Below are 17,685 nucleotides of genomic sequence, written 5' to 3'. Positions count from 1 at the left end.
AATACCTTGTAAATACCAGGCATCTTTGGAAGTAAATGTTATCTAAAATACTTGTTAGCAATGTTAGTGGATTCCCAAATCAGATTTGTCCAGATTATTCTAGGAGTCATTGCTAATCTAGTTCCTTTTACCACATTAAGATACTGCTCAGATCTTGGGAAATAAGCATTTAGGATCTAAAATGGCCAGTTCTTTAGTAATACAGATTTATGTATGCAGTCCCAATCCCTCCGTTGAGCTTCAATTTTACATTATCAATTGCCCCAAACTCAGTATGTCTAAAACATTATTTATTATCTGTCTCCATGCCCCAAACCCTTTTCTTTTCCAAATGTCCTTACTTCCTTCAAAGAAAAGGCCATCTTTCCAGTCTAATAGTCATGTTTCTTGATTCCCATCCCCACTGTTCTTCATACAGCACATCTAATCACCAAATCTTGCTGTTTCTACTTCTACATCTCTCCAATATGACACCTTTTCTCTTTTCACACAGCTACTGCCTTCTTTTAATCTTAATAACCTCTTACTTAGACAACAGCCTCCCAAAGGGTCTCCCCACTCCAAGCCACTTCTTATTTCACAATGGTAACAAAAAACATTTTTCTTTAAGCACAAATCTGACGGTGTGACTTCCTTACCCATTTACTACCACTTGCTCCCTAAATCCCCTAGGATGAAAAGTAAACTCTTATTGGATCATGAAAACCCTTCAAAATCTAGCCCCAACTGTCTTTTCAACTTTATTGTACATTTCCTTCCTCCCATACTCTACCATCCAGTCAAGTGATCATCTCTCACATTTTCCTCATGTTTTCCATATATGATACTCCAGCTCTCATCTCTAGAGCTTTGGAGTAGCCACTTGAATTGATTGGCAAGTGCCTAGAATGAACCTGTTCCTCACTTCTGGTTCATGGAATCTCTTTGTTTCATCAGCATGCAACTCAAACACAACCTCCTTTTTTTCTCAATAATATTTTATTTTTCCAAATACATTCAAAGATAGTTTTCAACATTTTTGTAAGATTTTGTGTTCCAAATTTTTTTCATTCTCTTTCCAAGACAACAAGCAACTTGATTTGTTGTACATGACTTATTTCCATATTTATCATGTTATGAAAGATAAATCAAACTAAATGGGGGAAAAATGAGAAAGAAAAACTAAATTTTTAAAAAGATGTGAAAATACTATACTTCAATCAGTCTCCATAGTTAACTCTCTGTGTTTGTGAATGGCATTTTCCATCCCACGTATATTGGAATTCAGACACTACCTTCTTCATGAAACCTTCCTTAATCTTTATTGCAGGTATCAATATAAGTATACCTACCACATAGTAGGAGCTTAATTTGCTTAATCACTTATTTATTCTATCAAGTTTGAACTAATGAAATAGTCTTGTCTCTTGTGTTTCATGGAATTAGCCCAGTGTTTGGTGGAATTTTAGGGTAAGAATCAAGAAGACTGAGCCCTAGTAAATTTCAGCTGTTCTACCAGCTTGGTATGCCTTCAGAGAGTACAATGGATAAAGGGTCAGGCATTCTATCTGCAATCAAGGACACCTGAGTTCAAATCTGGCCTTAGATACTTCCTAGCTGTATGATCCTGGACTAGTTGTTTTATCTCTCTGCCTCAGCTTCCTCATATGTAATGGGGATTATAGTAGCAGCTATACTGCAGGTATATAGTTGTTGTGAGAATCAAAGGAGATATCTGTAAAGCATATAGAAATAGCTACTGACACATAGTAGGTGCTTAATAAACACTTGTTTCCTTTCTTCAAATATTCATCCCAAATTCATTCACCAATTACTATAAAATTATGTTCAGGATAGTTTTTGGTGTCAAATACTTTGTTCTACAAGGAACTTACAATTTATTCTTGTAGACAGAGGGATAAGATCTAGAGATAAGTATAATATAAGGTAGAATTTGGTAGAGGTAAAGGAAAAATGTAGATGTTCCTTAGTTGTACTAGAAGTAGTTTCTTTTACTTGGCAATGTTGCTTACTTGGGTTTTGTTATGGTGATCATTTCATGCTATGCTAGTTTTTTCTCCAAAGTTCAACAAGTGGAGGCATTCCTGTAATTTGCCAATATAGCAATGATGATCTTTGAATTTTTGAGATACGACATGTGATTGAGAATGATCCAAGGATTTTATTTTTTCTTGAAATTTTTAAATGTATATTTCTCTCAGCATAACCTGCAAATATGACAGGAGGTTTTTTTTTCATTTTTCATAACCTTATTGTATATGATATGTAAAAGACAAGCTGGAGTTAGAACTGAGGTCTTTTGACCCCAAATATCACATTATCATGTCCCTCGCTGGCTAAGTGTCCTTGGGATGGCAGGAGCTGAGCCTCGCTGGTTCATTCAAGCAATCCTCAGATGGCATTATCCTGAAGCCATCCACCATATTGATTTCTTTCCATTTGGTTACATTCTAGTTCATTTCTTCCCTTCCTCCAGTGTGGCACCCATAACTGAATCCAGTATTCCAAATGTGGTCTGACCATTGCAGAGTCAGAAGCTTTGTTTTGCTTATTATAATATTAATAATGGTTTTTCCTCTCTATTTCAGGTACAACCAAAGTAAACCTTGTGAAGATCCCATCTACGACCTCCAGTCCACGGGACACGGCTTTGGCAGCTGTGATCTGTAGCGCGCTGGCCACTGTTCTGTTGGCTCTCCTTATTCTTTGCGTTATCTATTGTAAGAGGCAGTTTATGGAGAAGAAGCCCCGCTGTAAGTCTATAATTATTTATATTTATTTATCGAGAAGTGAATATGGAGAAGTAAATTTATGGAAAAGTGAACTAAGGCTATTAAAGGTTTTGACAGGAAACCTGACTAAAATGAGTATCAGTGAACTGTTTAAGTAATCGGAGATTAGTGAAAATAAATCCTAATCTATTAGTCTCAGGGAGGCCCGAGAATAGAGAGAAGGACGAGGTACAGAAGAAAATGAATGGCATTTTTATAGAAATGTTGATAAGTATGAAATACTTTAATGCCACTAGATAAACATGAACAATTAAATTCTTTGTAACCTGAGTATCTTACCACTTCTAGATTTCTTGACAAATGGTTTTCCATGTTTAATGGCTCTCATTTGAGATCATTTAACATGGAAAACCATTTGTTGTTTTAAGATTAAATTTACCAGTAATTAAAAATGTTTGACCTTTCATCTTAAAAAACTAGAAAAGGTTAGCTTGGAATTTTCCACATTCTCATGTTAATTTATGCCTTCATAAAGGAAAGTGCAGAAACAAAGAGTTAGTTTGATGCATTCTTCTTCTTCCCTTTTTACCAACAGGGTCTATGAGATCACAGGATATCCAGTACAATGGGTCAGAGCTGTCATGTTTTGACAGACCTCGACTTAATGAATATCCTCATAGAACTTGTTGTCAATGCCATCAAGATTCAGCACAGACTTGTGGTAAGTAAGGCCTCATTATGAGCATATGAGAGGAATCAGAGTAGCCCAAAGGAAGTGGGAACAGAAGGAACTGGCCCTTTTACCTAGGAATTGAGATGCTTTATTTGGTCAAATGATTTGTTAAAAATAATATTGTCACATTTTCCCTCCTTTCTCGCTGATGCTTTGGTTCTGATTCTAAGTGTTAAAGAAAATTGCCACCCTCATTAAAACCCTAGAATGTCTGGGTGAGTTCATCTTCATTGCTTGGGGTCAATGGAGCCTTCATTTAAACAACCTGACACCCTGCCTGTTTAGACAAGTGTTTGTTTCCTGACTTCCCTGTAAAATAGTTCTGAGAATTCAATTGTTGGCAGTTAAATTGATGTGTGAGATCTGCTTGCCTTGAACCCAGGAATTGTGTACATGGATCTCTATCCTAGAAAACCTTGAAGAACCAAATGATTTTTAGAAATGTTCATACGAAAATGTTTTCTCCCAAGAATTCTAATTACCATATCGATGGTAACTATCAATCATACCAAGCAAGGCAACTAGAAAAATCCTAGAGAAAGGATATAACTCTCTAAAATCACATTAACATGATGAGGGGAGTTCAAGAATCTCAAATTCTTACAAAAGATTGAGTTTTGCTCCTATCAAAGGGATAAGTGGAAAGTGTTTCATAGGATCCTATCTAGGATTCAAATGTAAAGCACCAAATTAAAATATCTGTTTGAAGTTCATGAGGGAACAAAGTTTACAAGTTGAACATAAAATTATATGCATTAAATTGAAAATGTGAGAATATAACTTTTCCTAAGTATTTTAATTTCTTCTTTTGAAATTATGCAGTTGCTTACAAATCGAAATATATTGATCTTCAGTAGAAGGCATTGAGCTTATTAAATACGTGCTATATAGAAACTTTATTTATCTTTGTATTCTCTATAGTGTTTGGCATAACAATGAGCATATGTTCAGTCATTTTTCTATGATGAGTAAATGAGAGAGGGACTCAGGAATGGCATAATATCAGTACCCACTCTAGATGGAGACAGAAAGGCAAAGTGGATCAAAATCAGGAAAACCCGAGTTCAAGTCCCATCTTTGATACATGATCACTGTGGGACTCTGAATAAATCACATCACTCTCCAAGACTACAAGTAGGCACAGATTGTATTGATAGGGGAAGTTTCTTTACCTGGAAATTCCCGACATCCCTCACTCCTATACAATAGTTCTCAAAGTATATTGTGGGGACCCTTGAGAATCTTCAAGATTCTTGTCAAGGGAATATCCTAGGTCAAAACTATTTTCATAATAATACTAAGACATTTCAATTTCTAATACAGTAAATATAGATAGATATAATCCACATAAACAAAAGCTCTTTCAAGTGTTTTCAATAATTTTGAAAAGCATAAAGAGCTCCTAGGACCAAAAAGTTTAAGAACTGCTGCCTGTTCTGAATGCTCTGATTTGTGGACTATTAAGGTGAAGAATTGATAGGTGGCCTTAGTAGAATGCACTAGTTTGCATTTGATTCTTAATAAAGAAGATAAATACTATTATAGGAACCAAATAAATCAGTGAGCCAAGAAGCATTTGTTAAGGGTTATGTATCATATTTTGTGCCAGGTACTTACAAAAACCAGACAGTTCCAACCCTCAAGGAGTTTGTTTCACTGGGGAAATACATATTCACTAGTAATTAATTACAAGAGAATCAAGAAAAATCTGGGAAATTGGGTGGCTCTTAAACAATAAGGGAGCTAGAAGATGAAGAGACTAGGAGACAAAGAGTCTGAGAAACAAAGGCAAGAGAAGCACATTTCAAACATGGCAGCCGACTTTTGATAAGACTGGGAAATAAGAAGTAGCATCTTTTTTCTTTTCTTTTTTTCTTTTTCTTTTGTTGAAGCAATGGGAATTAAGTGACTTGCCCAGAATCACACAGCTAGACAGTGCTGTGTCTCAAGTCGGATTTGAACTCAGGTCCTCTTAACTGCAGAGCTGGTACTTTATCCACTGTGCCACCTAGCTACTCTAAGAGATAGCATCTTGTGGATGGGGAGGAGCCTAGTTTGGCTACCACATAGACTGGAGAATCCATATATATTTTGAATTGATGATGGGGAAAGGAAGAAAGAAAGAAAAAAACCCTGAAAAAATAAAACCAAATTTTTAAGAAGAATAAAGTTATTTTCCATACATGACAGTTCATCTCTTATATCTGGAATGCACTTCCTTCTAATTCTCTATCACATACCCACCATTGTGTCCTTTCTTGGTGCTCCCAATTATTAGCCCTCTCTTCCTCTTGAAATTATTTTGTATTACAGTGTATGTCCTGTGTATTTACATTTTCATGTGCATATTGAATTCCCTTCAAATTTCCTGAGGAAAGAGACTTTTTGGGGTTTGCTGTTGTAATCCTAGTGTTCTAAGAAATACATATTAAGTTGCTAAACTGAATAATGTTACAATGGGAATAATGTGAAGAAATCTCGTGACCTTCTTTTCTTTTCTTTTTTTTCCACTTAATAATAGTTTACTTTTTTCCAATTATATCTAGAGATAGTTTCCAACATTCACTTTTTAAAAATTTTATTTAAAAAAATTTATTATAGCTTTTTATTGACAACATATGCATGGGTAATTTTTCAACATTGACCCTTGCAATCACTTCTGTTCCAACTTTTCCCTTCCTTCCCTTCACTCCCTCCCCTAGATGTTAGGCAGTCTCATACATGTTAAACATTCAGCATTCACTTTTGAAAGATTTTGAATTCCAAATTTTTTTCTTCCTTCCTCCCTTCCTTCTCTACCTCCTTCCCAAGACACCAAACAATCTCATTTGGGTTTTACTTGTACAATAATTTTAAACATATTTCCATATTAGTCATGACCCTATTTTCAAAACACTTGTATTCATCTCAGGGCCAGTTCACTTGATTCCCTCTTTGTGCTGTGATGAGACCTGTAGCATGGATCATGGCACTCGGGGCTGTGCTCTTCACTCCAGGACCACCCTTCATGAACGGTAAGTTGAGGCATCTCCAAGGACAAGAAATTAATCAATTGATTGACTTACCAATGCCAAAATAGACAGCTCTGTTTCTAAATGCTGAATTTGAAAGAGAAGTCACATGTGACATGTCTAATGACTTTCCTGTGAAATGTCCCCAAATTAGGCAGATTCACTTAGAGTTGCTTTACAATCCAGCACTCTTTCTATACTTTTCTGATTTCTACCAGTTGAATACACTTAATTACTCCCTATGCAGGACTATGATTTAAAGCCAAATATGTTTTTACTGGAGATGGATTTTCCAGGTGACTATATGGTTTTTATGGCTTTCTAGATATCTAATAGAATGGAAGCACCTTGAGGGCAGGGATTTTTTCATTTCATCTTTGTATCCTTAGGTCCTAATATAGTACCTGACACATAGTAGGAATTTTAAAAATGATTATTACTCCACTGATTCGTCAACTGATCTATTTTAAAGCAAATGAACTATATTAGCTTAAATTGATGAGGTAAGTAAATTAGGATAGCAGACAGCACTAAAGGTGCGATTTGGAGAACTATATACAAGTTCTTCTAAGAATTTGGTAATCATTTCTCATATCTCTAGACATCAGTTTTCTATAAATTTTTTCCATTTTGTTTTTACTGATGTTCTTTTTTTTTTTAATTTAATTTTACTTTTGCTTTGTTGCCCTCCCAGGAATGCAAGTTCAGTGGGGGAAATGCTTCCAACATTCTTTGGTTCCATTTCCCATTCTACCTGCGGCGAGCTTTCAGATGCCTGGCCACTCATGCAGAATCCCATTTGCAGTGACACACTCTCTCTCTCTGAATCTTACTTGGAACTGAATAGAGGCGAGAGAAATTCACTCAACCTGGAAATCGAAAACTCAGACACATTGGATTCAAACAGTAGCCAGGATCTGGTTGGAACAGTGGCTCCACTTCATTCTCATCCTGAAAACTTGGCAGAAACTACTGAATGGTCTCAACAAAACACAATTACAGATCCATCACTAACTCAGGAGACTTTATCTTTTAGAAACCAACTGGAGCAAGAAAACAAGGAAAACATGACTATGGTTCCCCAACCTTCCCTCCAGGTAAGAAAAGATGATTAATATCAGTGTTTATTCAGCATCTGCATGTACTAGATCGACCTTGAAATGAAATGCTGGTTCTGAGTTAGTAATTGGGAAATTACAGTTCTCACAGTACACTTGATGAGAATTTGATATTCATTTTCTTAAAAAAAAAATTAGTGGGAATTGGTTTCTGGAAGGATTCTGAGTATATTAAATTCCTGTATATCAAAATTTATAACATATTCCATTGGTAAGCTTTTCATTACTAAAAGCCTGTTTCAAACTGGAAAATCCTGTATTGGTCATAAATAGGGTTCTGTTTGTACTAAGAGGCTAATGTGTTATCCAGTATTTTGAAGTAGAGTTGAGGCAGAGTGCTTAGTACAGAATACTTTTAGACTAGAGTCCAGAAGACTTGAAATTGAATCCCAGTTCCTCTCATTAGTAGTTCCATGATGTTGAGCAAGTCAGTTTAACTCTCTGAGCATGTTTCCTTGCTGAAAAACAGAGATAACAATTCTATGACATACTTCGTGGGATTGTTTGGAGGCTTCAGTGAGATGCTAGAGATAATGCACTTGGGCCCTAGATGAATAATGAAAAAAAGTAAATCAAAATAGATGATCCCTTAACATCTTTTCTGGATGTAAGGCCTTTGATTTTTGAGGCTTTTAATAAATGTTTGCTGAATGGAAATAGTTTATGTATTAGGGGTGTGTGTGTGTGTGTGTGTGTGTGTGTGTTCCTTTCTGGAGTGAGGAAAGTGTGGACTTTTGTTTCTGAATGGTCAGCATATTAGCAGAAGAGGACAGATGTGACCTTTCCCCGGCTGGGAGCCAGAGAAGGGAGTGGGGCCAGAAAGTGAGTCCATCCCAAGTTCTCTGAGTTATGCCAGTGGCCATCCCAGCCTGTTCATATAATGCCCTCCCTGTATTCACCAAATGTGTGCTTTGAGAGAATTCAGTTTCTGAGAACAGGCAGTACATAATAATCAGAAAGGGAGGTCAGCAAGACGGAATAGGCTCCCATTTTATCCAATATGCATTTTTAGAGAGAAAATTGGACTCCTTGTAGCTTGTGTTAATTAGATCTATTTTCTCAGGCTTTTTATAGTGAATCATGATACCTTGAAAATTAAATTTGAATAATAACTATTATATTAGAATATCTGGAGGACTTAAAATTAAAATATCTATGTTTGAATTTCAGCTATTTTGTTTACTATTTATATGATCTTGAGGGAGTCATTAGCCTTAATTCCCTCATCTATAAAATGAGAAGATAGGTCTAAAAGGTCTTTAACATCCCCTATGTCTCTAAATGCTACAATTCTAATTGCAGACTGAATTTTCAGTTATTAAATTACCTTTAATATACTGAATTTTCATTAATGATTTCTTTTTAACTAACATTATATGGCATTAAAAAAGTCATTGGGCCTCTGCTCCTTCAGCTATCAAATAAAGGATTTCACGTAGATGTTATCTGAAGTCCCTCCCAGCACTAAATTCTATCAGTCTGTGACTCTTCCACTGACTGATTTTGATTATTCCTTTTATTGTTAACCTTTGTTAGGGGAGAGAGTGAATAATTTAAACAAGTATAAACTCTTAAGCAGAACTTTTTTTTTAACCAAGAATGTTGACAGTACATGAAATTATTAGTTATAAACCATTTAATGGCTTTCATCAACAATTTTAATATATTTGTGGGTACTCTCCATATTCTGACCTCAACTTAATTCTATGAGAGTTCTGAAAAATAAATATTTCAGTGAAAAGTCTGTATGAGTTTTCTCTATAGGAATTTTTTGTCTCATTTTCCTTTCATGTTATTTTGTTGGTGGTAGTATAAAAGAATTATTGTCATGCTTTTGGGAATGTTAAAGATTTTTTTTAATTAATTGATAATATTACCCTTAGACTATGCAGCAAATGGTGTGATTGTTTTTGTACTAATTTACCCTTACTCAAATAAGAAAATTATAAAAATGTGGAAGGAAGAAGGGAAACAAGCATTTGTTAAATGCCTACTTGTTAGCCTCTGTGCTAAACATTTTATGAATATTACCTTATTTGATCCTTGCAACTTTTTGAGATAGGTGCTCGTTTTGTATTTGAGGAAATTGAGACAGAGATTAAGTGACTTGCTGACAGTTACATAGCCAGTAAATGTCTTAAGCTGGATTTGAATTTATATCTTCCAAGTTCCAGATTTAAAACTCTCTGTGCCTTGTACCTGCTTCTAGTTATTAGTATTAGACAACAAAACTTTCAACATAAACAGATATAATTGTAATACTAACATCATATCTTATGTATAAATGTCATATTAGAGTCAATTCATATATATATTATTAATGAAAAATCTTTTATATATAATTTGTGAATATTTTAAGATAATAAATTAAGCCTTGAAGAAACCTCAACTCATTCAGTCCAATTACTTTGTTTTATATATTAGGGAACTGAGTCACAAAGACTTATCTAGGGTTAAATAACTAGCAAGTACCTGAGAAATGCTTCCAATCCAGGTCTTCTTAATCTCAAATTTACCATTCTATTCCAAAACTTCTTATATGGAACTGAATGTGAGGGAATGCAAAATTATAATTTATTATCAGTAAATGTTTGATTTACATACATAATTAATATATCTACATGCCCAGGATCACGTAAAGATTTCTTGGGCAAAAAGGGAAGTGGAAAAAGTTTAAGAAGCCCTTTTCTATTCTACTACAGCATGTTGCCTGATAAAGAAAAGTCTGCCAGAATATTTCATCTCCAGGAAAGTCTGAGTCTATTGGTCTTCTCAGTATTATCCCAGGCCTGTCTCTTCCCTGAATGTTTAGTGATGTAGGGCCTTACAAACAGAAACATCTTGTTATTAATATTTGTTGATTTACCTGTAAACTCTTGTTATATGGTAATAGGATTACTGTGAACACATTGAGTTTGCCTTAATGACCAGAAAAATCCACACTTCATTTGTATTTAATATTATCTATTAGCATTCAAACAATTAATATAGTAAAGTTCTCAAGTTTCCTTAAATGGGCTAGACATCCTTCTTGGACTCTTGCTTACTGTAATTAATGTATTTAGCAAATTACTTTCTCTGTATATTTGTATACTTCACTCCAGCCCAGGAAAAATTCTTTAAACCCAAATTACTGGGAGGCTGAATTTGATTGCAGAGTAAACTTCCTTCTCTAAGCTCTTCCTCTAGGGCCTCATCCTGAAATGTGACCCTGAGATCTGTAAGGCCATTGACAGAGGAAGCACAAGCCTTGGCAAGAATTATCAAATAGAAAAGGCCTTGAGTGGAAGAAACCTGCTAACAGATTGGCCCGCTCTGGACCAGGCCAACTGAGTGCCCAGAGGCTCATTACTACAGGGAATTCATCTTTTGGCCCAAGCAAATCATCTTTAATAAAGTGTAGAAGATTCACCATTTATATCAGTGCATGGAGTGCCCCCACCAATGAAAGCAGACCTTCTGACCTACTGAAAATATTAGAGATGTAAACCTTCACTGACTTAGGCTAATTTCAGAGAAAGTCAGGGTTGTTGACTTGGTTGTCAAATTTATTAGTTCATATGAATCAATGAAAAATCTGAATTATAGGCAATATTTCACCTTTTCCTTTTTCTTCCTAATACAATCAATCATTCCTTTCATAAGTGGTGGAGTAGATAGAGCTCTTCACCTAAAGTCAGAAAGCCTAAATTCAAATCCTACCTCAGACATTTATTAATTGTGTGACTCTGGGCAAGTTACTTAACTATCCTCTCAGTTTGCTCCTCTGTAAAATGGAAATAGCATCAGTACCTACTTCCTAGGTCCTAACAAGAACAAAATGAAATGATACATGTAAAAACAGTTGCAAATTTTAAAGCTATATATAAATACTTGCTATTATTTTGAGTAATTTATATAGACATGTTAACTTAATATACTAGAGTTGCTAGGATATATCTCTAGGGATTTTCCTTAATAAGCAGATAAGACTGACTTATAATTACCCTGTCAATAACTTTAATTACTTAAGAAAACAAACTTTCAGGACAACCATCAGTACTTTGAAAATATCTGTTTCTATCCCCCTTTCATTCTTGTATACAGGAATGTTTTGCTCAGCAAATCTCTTTATAGATTGCCAAAAAAATTGATTTTTAAGCCTTGGTCCTGTCTGAATCATCCTAGATTCCTTTGTATTGTATATAATTGTATACCTAATTAATATATCCACATGCCCAGGATCACATAAAGTTTTCTTGGGCAAAAAGGGAAGTGGAAAAAGTTAAGAAGCCCTTTTCTTCTATCACAACATGTTGCCTGATAAAGAAAGGTCTGCCAGAATAGACAATACATTAGTAATATCTGAACTAATATGATTTTACTATATTTAATGCAACTTATGATATATATATATATAATTATATGTGTGTGTATATATACACATTCCTTTTGGCCTAAAGTACCTTTGCTTTGTGATTTCGGGAAATCAATGTCCTATTTTGACAAGGCAAAACATAATGCTTTCTTTCCCCCTGGAGTGTCTATTCCTCAAACTGCCCTCAAGAGGTCAGAGGTTTCTTCCTGCTAGAAAAATCTGTTAGAGGCTGATTGTGCATATTCCCTTGAGACAATTGAGGGAAAAAAAGTCTTCTTATCCTCCACAATTATCCGCAAACTTTGTCCTGTTGCTTAATTGATGACAGTATCTTCCAGCAATAAGGCACTGTATATAGATTCCTTTCTATTTTTGTAGAAAACAAGCAATATATAACCGTCCCTCCCTTCAGTATGACTTATTTATACTTTAAGAGCCCAACATACAGGAATGATAAATGCCACCTATTTGCAACGTTGAGGGCCATCTTCAGTCAACTTGATCTGTATCTGGTCACTGGACCCAGATGGCTCTGAAGGGGAAAGTGAGGCAGGTGACCTTGCCCAGCCTCCCTCACTTAAATCCAACTCACTTTCATGCCATGGCATCCCCTTCCTGAGTCATGATGTTCTTTGAGAATAAAGGACAAACAACAACAACAATAATTTGCAATGTTAGCAGCTAGGTGGAACTGTTAAAGTGGGTTAAGGTTAGTTAGAGAATTGGACCAATAATCAAGAAGACAGAAGCAAATCCTACCTTTGATACTTAGTTGTGTAACTCTAGGCCAAATCATTTCATTTCTGCCTTCTTCAATGTCCTCCTCTGTAAAATGAAGATCATTTTTTATTTTGTTTTTTATTAAAGCTTTTTATTTTCAAAACATATGCATGGATAATTTTTCAACATTAACACTCGCAAAATCTTGTGTTCCAAATTTTCCTCCCCTAGATAGTAGATAATCCAATATATATTAAACATGTTAAAAATATATATGTTAAATCCAATATATGCATACATATTTATATAATTATCTTGTTTACAAGAAAAATCAGATCAAAAAGAAAAAAAATGAGAAAGAAAGCAAAATGCAAGCGAACAGCAACAAAAAGAGTGAAAATACTATGTTGTGATCCACACTCAGTTCCCACAATCCTCTCATGGGGGTAAATGGCTCTCTTCATCACAAGATCATTGGAAAAGAGCCATGTACATCAGAATTGATTTTCGTATAATCTTGTTATTGCTGTGTACAATGTTCTATTGGTTCTGCTCATTTCACTTAATAGCATCAGTTCATGTAAGTCTCTGCAGGCTTCTCTGTAATCATCCTGCTGATCATTTCTTATAGACAATAATATCTATATATCATAACTTATTCAGCCATCCTCCAACTGATAGATGCTATTAAATTATCCTCATTTTGTGGAAGTTTATCTCCCATGGTTGTAGTGAAGATAAACTGAGATAATATTATCAGAATAACTGGAGATGATCCTGGTGGAATATGGCCCTTGTGTCATTTTTTTGGAGAATGAGAGAAAATCTGCACCTGTCTTTTATTGTTTATAAAGTTAGAACCTTTTAGTTAGAATTTGCAAATATTAGATCACTTTGTGCCCAGATTTCTATGCTGCTCACTGTTTGAAGCTAACATCATCTAACCTCAAAGAATGAGCAATGTCACAGTATGTACAGTGTGGATATCTACATTATCAACATAATATATAATATGATGCCATCACAAAACTTTAGCAAAAGGGACATTTGAAAATGAAATTGCTCTGAGTCTATGATCTACCTTGTATTTCCTTTAGTTTGTATTTAACAAACTTTTTTTTCTTCTGTTGCGATTTTAGGAAGCCTAAAGGACTCTTTTCTACCAGGAATGGAAGTGTACATAATCCTAATGCTACTCTGCTAACACTGGGGAACCGAACTGTGTCTGGACCTTGGATGGTTTCTGACAAAGCTGAATAGAACTGGTCCCATTTCAAATCTTTCAGCCAATTGTGTCTGAGCCAGACCAGCTGGGAGCTGAAACCCCAAGCATAATTTGAGAAAAAGATTAAAGAGAGATTCATGATACTTTGCATCTCTTCCAAACAAGCAGTTTCTATGCCACATTTGTGACTGAAATCACTAAAGGACTGAACTTGAAGCTAAAGAGATTATGTCCCTATAGCAGGGAAAAGAATTGAGTTAAGATTTATATTCCTCTCTCAAATGACTGCATGAGACTGAAGAGATGGCACATATGTGGATACCCACATTTTGTTTTCAAAAGCACACCGCAAATGGCATCATACTGGACGTTGGCTTAAATTGTTTAGTTTTGATGTAGAAGGAATTCAGAAGTGAGTTCTGCTTGTGCAAAGGTCCTTTTTTGATAGTCTAAGTTCCCTTGCCCAGGGGGTTAGAGTGCTAATGAGTCCAAAGTCTTGGGGTGATCTCTACCCTGGCTGGTTAGCTTCTTATAAAAAAGAATTCATACATAGACGGCATCCTCAATGGTAACAAGGTTTTTGACAAATGTATACTCTTGGTCATAATGTAGAGTGCACAAGAGAGTGGATCTAGCACCATTACTGCCAAAAAAAAAAAAAAGTAACAATGGATATCTTATCAGTAGTGGTTCTTTGTGTACAAAGGATAATGCACTTATGTATGTATTGATGAGGAAGCTTTTTATTATGTTATATCTGTTTCCAAGGCTGAGCTTCCAAAGTTCAGAAATGTCTGTGTCATAGTTAAACAGTATTTCTAGGATAAAGAGCTTTTATTAAAGTAGTGCCTTTTGTATTGAAGGCTTAATAAACTGTAACATAGCAGGTTCATCCACCATTAGAGTGGTAAAGTTTGTTAGTATCCTTTGATAAAACTCCACAATACATTAAAAACAGAAGAGAATTCACAGTTCAGTATTCAAGGCTGGCAGTTTGTAGTTACATTAAAAAGGGTTACCTGCATCAGTGTGTTATGGTGCTGAAGCCTCTTTCTGCCCCCCACAGAATTACTAACTTACCTGTAGGAGAATAGAAGAATCATAAAGGCACTCACTCCATCCCTTATTGCCTCTAGATTTATGCACTGGATACTCTGAAGTGATTTGCTAATGAAAAAAATAGCCCTGACAGGGTAAAAAAGAAATGTGCCTGTTTGGGGAGTTTATTCCCTTTTTCTTTGGCTAAGGAGATGTTAAAAAGGGGCTCCCCTTTTCATTACTAGAGCCTACACAATCAGGTTTGCTCTGTGTCTTTTAACCAACTCCTCTTGTTAACTCTTGGCCATACTTGCACTTTTTAAACATTGATTTTTATCTCATCATCATTGACCCTATTTTTCCGGTCCTTTTGTGTATTTAAGATTTTAAGTTGACATTCATTTTTCCCTCAGTCTTGTTAATCCTATCTTTTCAAAAAGGTTTCTCCCTCTCATTTAGTACACTGTTAATTCAACAACAGTAGAAGACGTAATGTGTCCTCTCCCAAATAGCTTTGCCTCTCACCAGTCAGTGTGGGGTTGAGCTACATCTTTGTTAGCTTGTCTTGTTTGCTCTCCCATCTCATTACTTCACTTCCTTCCAGCTGTAATAGGAAATTATAGGGTTTCTCATAGTCTATAATCTTCCATGTCTACCACGTGGACAGAGTTGATTTTTTAAAGTATAAACATTACTATCAGTTTAGTCAAATATTTGCATCAGAGCAATCTTGTATTTTTCAGTATTAAGAAAAATATTATACCCATTAGAAAGAAAATCTAATGTGTGTTATTGTACAGGACACTTTGCAAACCAAAAACAGGAATGTTATTAGCACAAACATGAAAAGAAACTTGGTTTTCATGTTAAAGGGACTACACATGGCGGGTATTGTGAAATTCATCGAATCAAAAGTCTAGGGCTTATTTTACTCATGTAAATACCTTTGACTTGTATGAAAATCATCTTCAGGAAAACCTCTTTTGTGGACAATTTGCATAAATCCTTAAAAAAAAAACTTTTGAAAGTGTAGTCAGAGTCACCACAAACCAGTCATAATTTATTTAGATCAACAAAGCAAGGTATCCAAAAAATATATAGTAAGGAGCATCATCAATTTGAATGCTTTCTGACATTTTAATGACATTATAACTCAAGACTACATGTAATCAATTTCAGTTATTTTCTATCTATTCAGAGATTTACAAATAGAAAAAATCTCAGAAACCATCTTGATTCAAACTCCTCATTTTACAGGTGAGGAAACTAAGTCCCAATGTCTTTAAGAAACTTGCCCAAGATCACATGACTAGCTGATGACATAGGCAAGGGCAGAACCCAAGTCTTCTGCCTCCCAATTCAATATTTTTCCTCTACATCCTGCGACTTTTGTTATGACAAAGAGAGCAATGGAACTGTTAGGTTTTTTAAATCATCCTTGTGTAGCTTCAGTATTTTTTTTCCATGTGAAGAACTTTTAATTGACTTCAAAGACAAACACCTGCAAGAGAACTCTCAATAATGTGAATGAAATTTTGATCTTGCATTTCAAAACATCACTTGTGATCTGTGGAGAAAGGTTGCTGCAAGGACATTTCATTATTACCTGCTGAAGAAGCATATGATGTTCTGCTGACTCTCTAAGGTTGGTTAATATTTTAGAGAAACTCAGTGCTCAGTTCATATTCCTAAAGATATTTTTTGAATGTTGCCTAACAGTCAACAGACTGACCTTTCAGGATAAGTGTGCCAAGAAACCATGATGTAAAACATGTAGCCTGCTGGAGTTTACAGTCAGTATGATCATTTTTGGTTCAACAGCTTCGGGGATATGCTCTAGCCAATTTGAACCAGTTCTCAAGAGCTGATTATTAAATATTCAGTGTGAGAATTTACACATTGGGAATTAGCAAATGTTACAAATCAGGACTTGATTTATTGTTCTGATGATTGTCCAGACCTAATAAACTGATGGGAGGAAATGTAATGCAGATTAATTAAATTTAAAAGTATGTCACACATACTTTTTTTGTTTTGGAGAGCTGGCTGTTAAACATTTACTAGTATACCTTTGAACATTAATATGTATGAAATTCATTCAAAGAATGAAGTGTCTAATAAGATCACTGAATTAAAGCATAGGATTTTTCCCCTCCCCTTTAATGTAAATTGTACATATATTTTTTTTAAATAGACTTTTCTACTTTGAATTGCTATTGTTTATATTGCTTAGGTCAAGCACTGTGGTCTGTGCCAGTAGAAAACGTCCATTGCCACTTTAAGGGCGTCAGCTTGAATGAATTTAGGTTGCGTCATTGCTTTTTTTGCATATGAAACTTTTTTTAAAATTCCGTAAATTATAGTTTTCTTGTATAAATAGATGTGTGTGTGATGCTTTTTTATTTGTGAATAAAATTGTTACTTAAATTGTTCTTATTTGTGTGTCCAATGAAGAAGTCATTTCATGGAATGATAAGATTTAGATCTTGAAAGGGAGAAATTTATAGTTCCCAGGGTCTAAAGTTTAGAATTGAAAGGAATCTCAGGGAACATCTAGTCCAAAATTTCCTAAACTGTGGTTTGCTTCCCCATATGGGGTCATGTAACAATATAGGGATGGTGAAATTATGATTTATTATGAGAAAATGTTTGATTTGTATACCTATTTTATATATCTATATAACTGAGGTCACATGAAGTTTTCTCAGACAAAAAAAAAAAAAAGAGTCATGATTGGAAAAAGTTTAAGAA

The 17,685-nt window shown here is 35.0% G+C and overlaps 1 protein-coding gene across 2 annotated transcripts in view; it reads left to right on the top strand.

Annotated features, from left to right (window-relative positions):
* The window catches only part of TNFRSF19 (TNF receptor superfamily member 19), a 96,404-nt gene extending 79,034 nt beyond the window's left edge, over window positions 1-17,370 (top strand). For both annotated transcript variants that reach the window (XM_051986572.1, XM_051986571.1), the window contains exons 6-10: window positions 2,589-2,753; window positions 3,328-3,453; window positions 6,377-6,479; window positions 7,171-7,573; window positions 13,811-17,370. In XM_051986572.1, coding sequence (XP_051842532.1) covers window positions 2,589-2,753; window positions 3,328-3,453; window positions 6,377-6,479; window positions 7,171-7,573; window positions 13,811-13,819 — 806 coding nt within the window. In that variant the 3' untranslated portion in view covers window positions 13,820-17,370. The remainder of the gene's footprint in view (window positions 1-2,588; window positions 2,754-3,327; window positions 3,454-6,376; window positions 6,480-7,170; window positions 7,574-13,810) is intronic.
* The last annotated feature ends 315 nt before the right edge of the window (window positions 17,371-17,685 follow it).

Source organism: Antechinus flavipes, chromosome 3, assembly GCF_016432865.1.
Source record: "Antechinus flavipes isolate AdamAnt ecotype Samford, QLD, Australia chromosome 3, AdamAnt_v2, whole genome shotgun sequence".
Taxonomy (NCBI): Eukaryota; Metazoa; Chordata; class Mammalia; order Dasyuromorphia; family Dasyuridae; genus Antechinus; species Antechinus flavipes.
The sequence above is the reverse complement of the archived record's forward strand: the minus strand, read 5'-3'. Positions and strand labels throughout refer to the sequence as shown.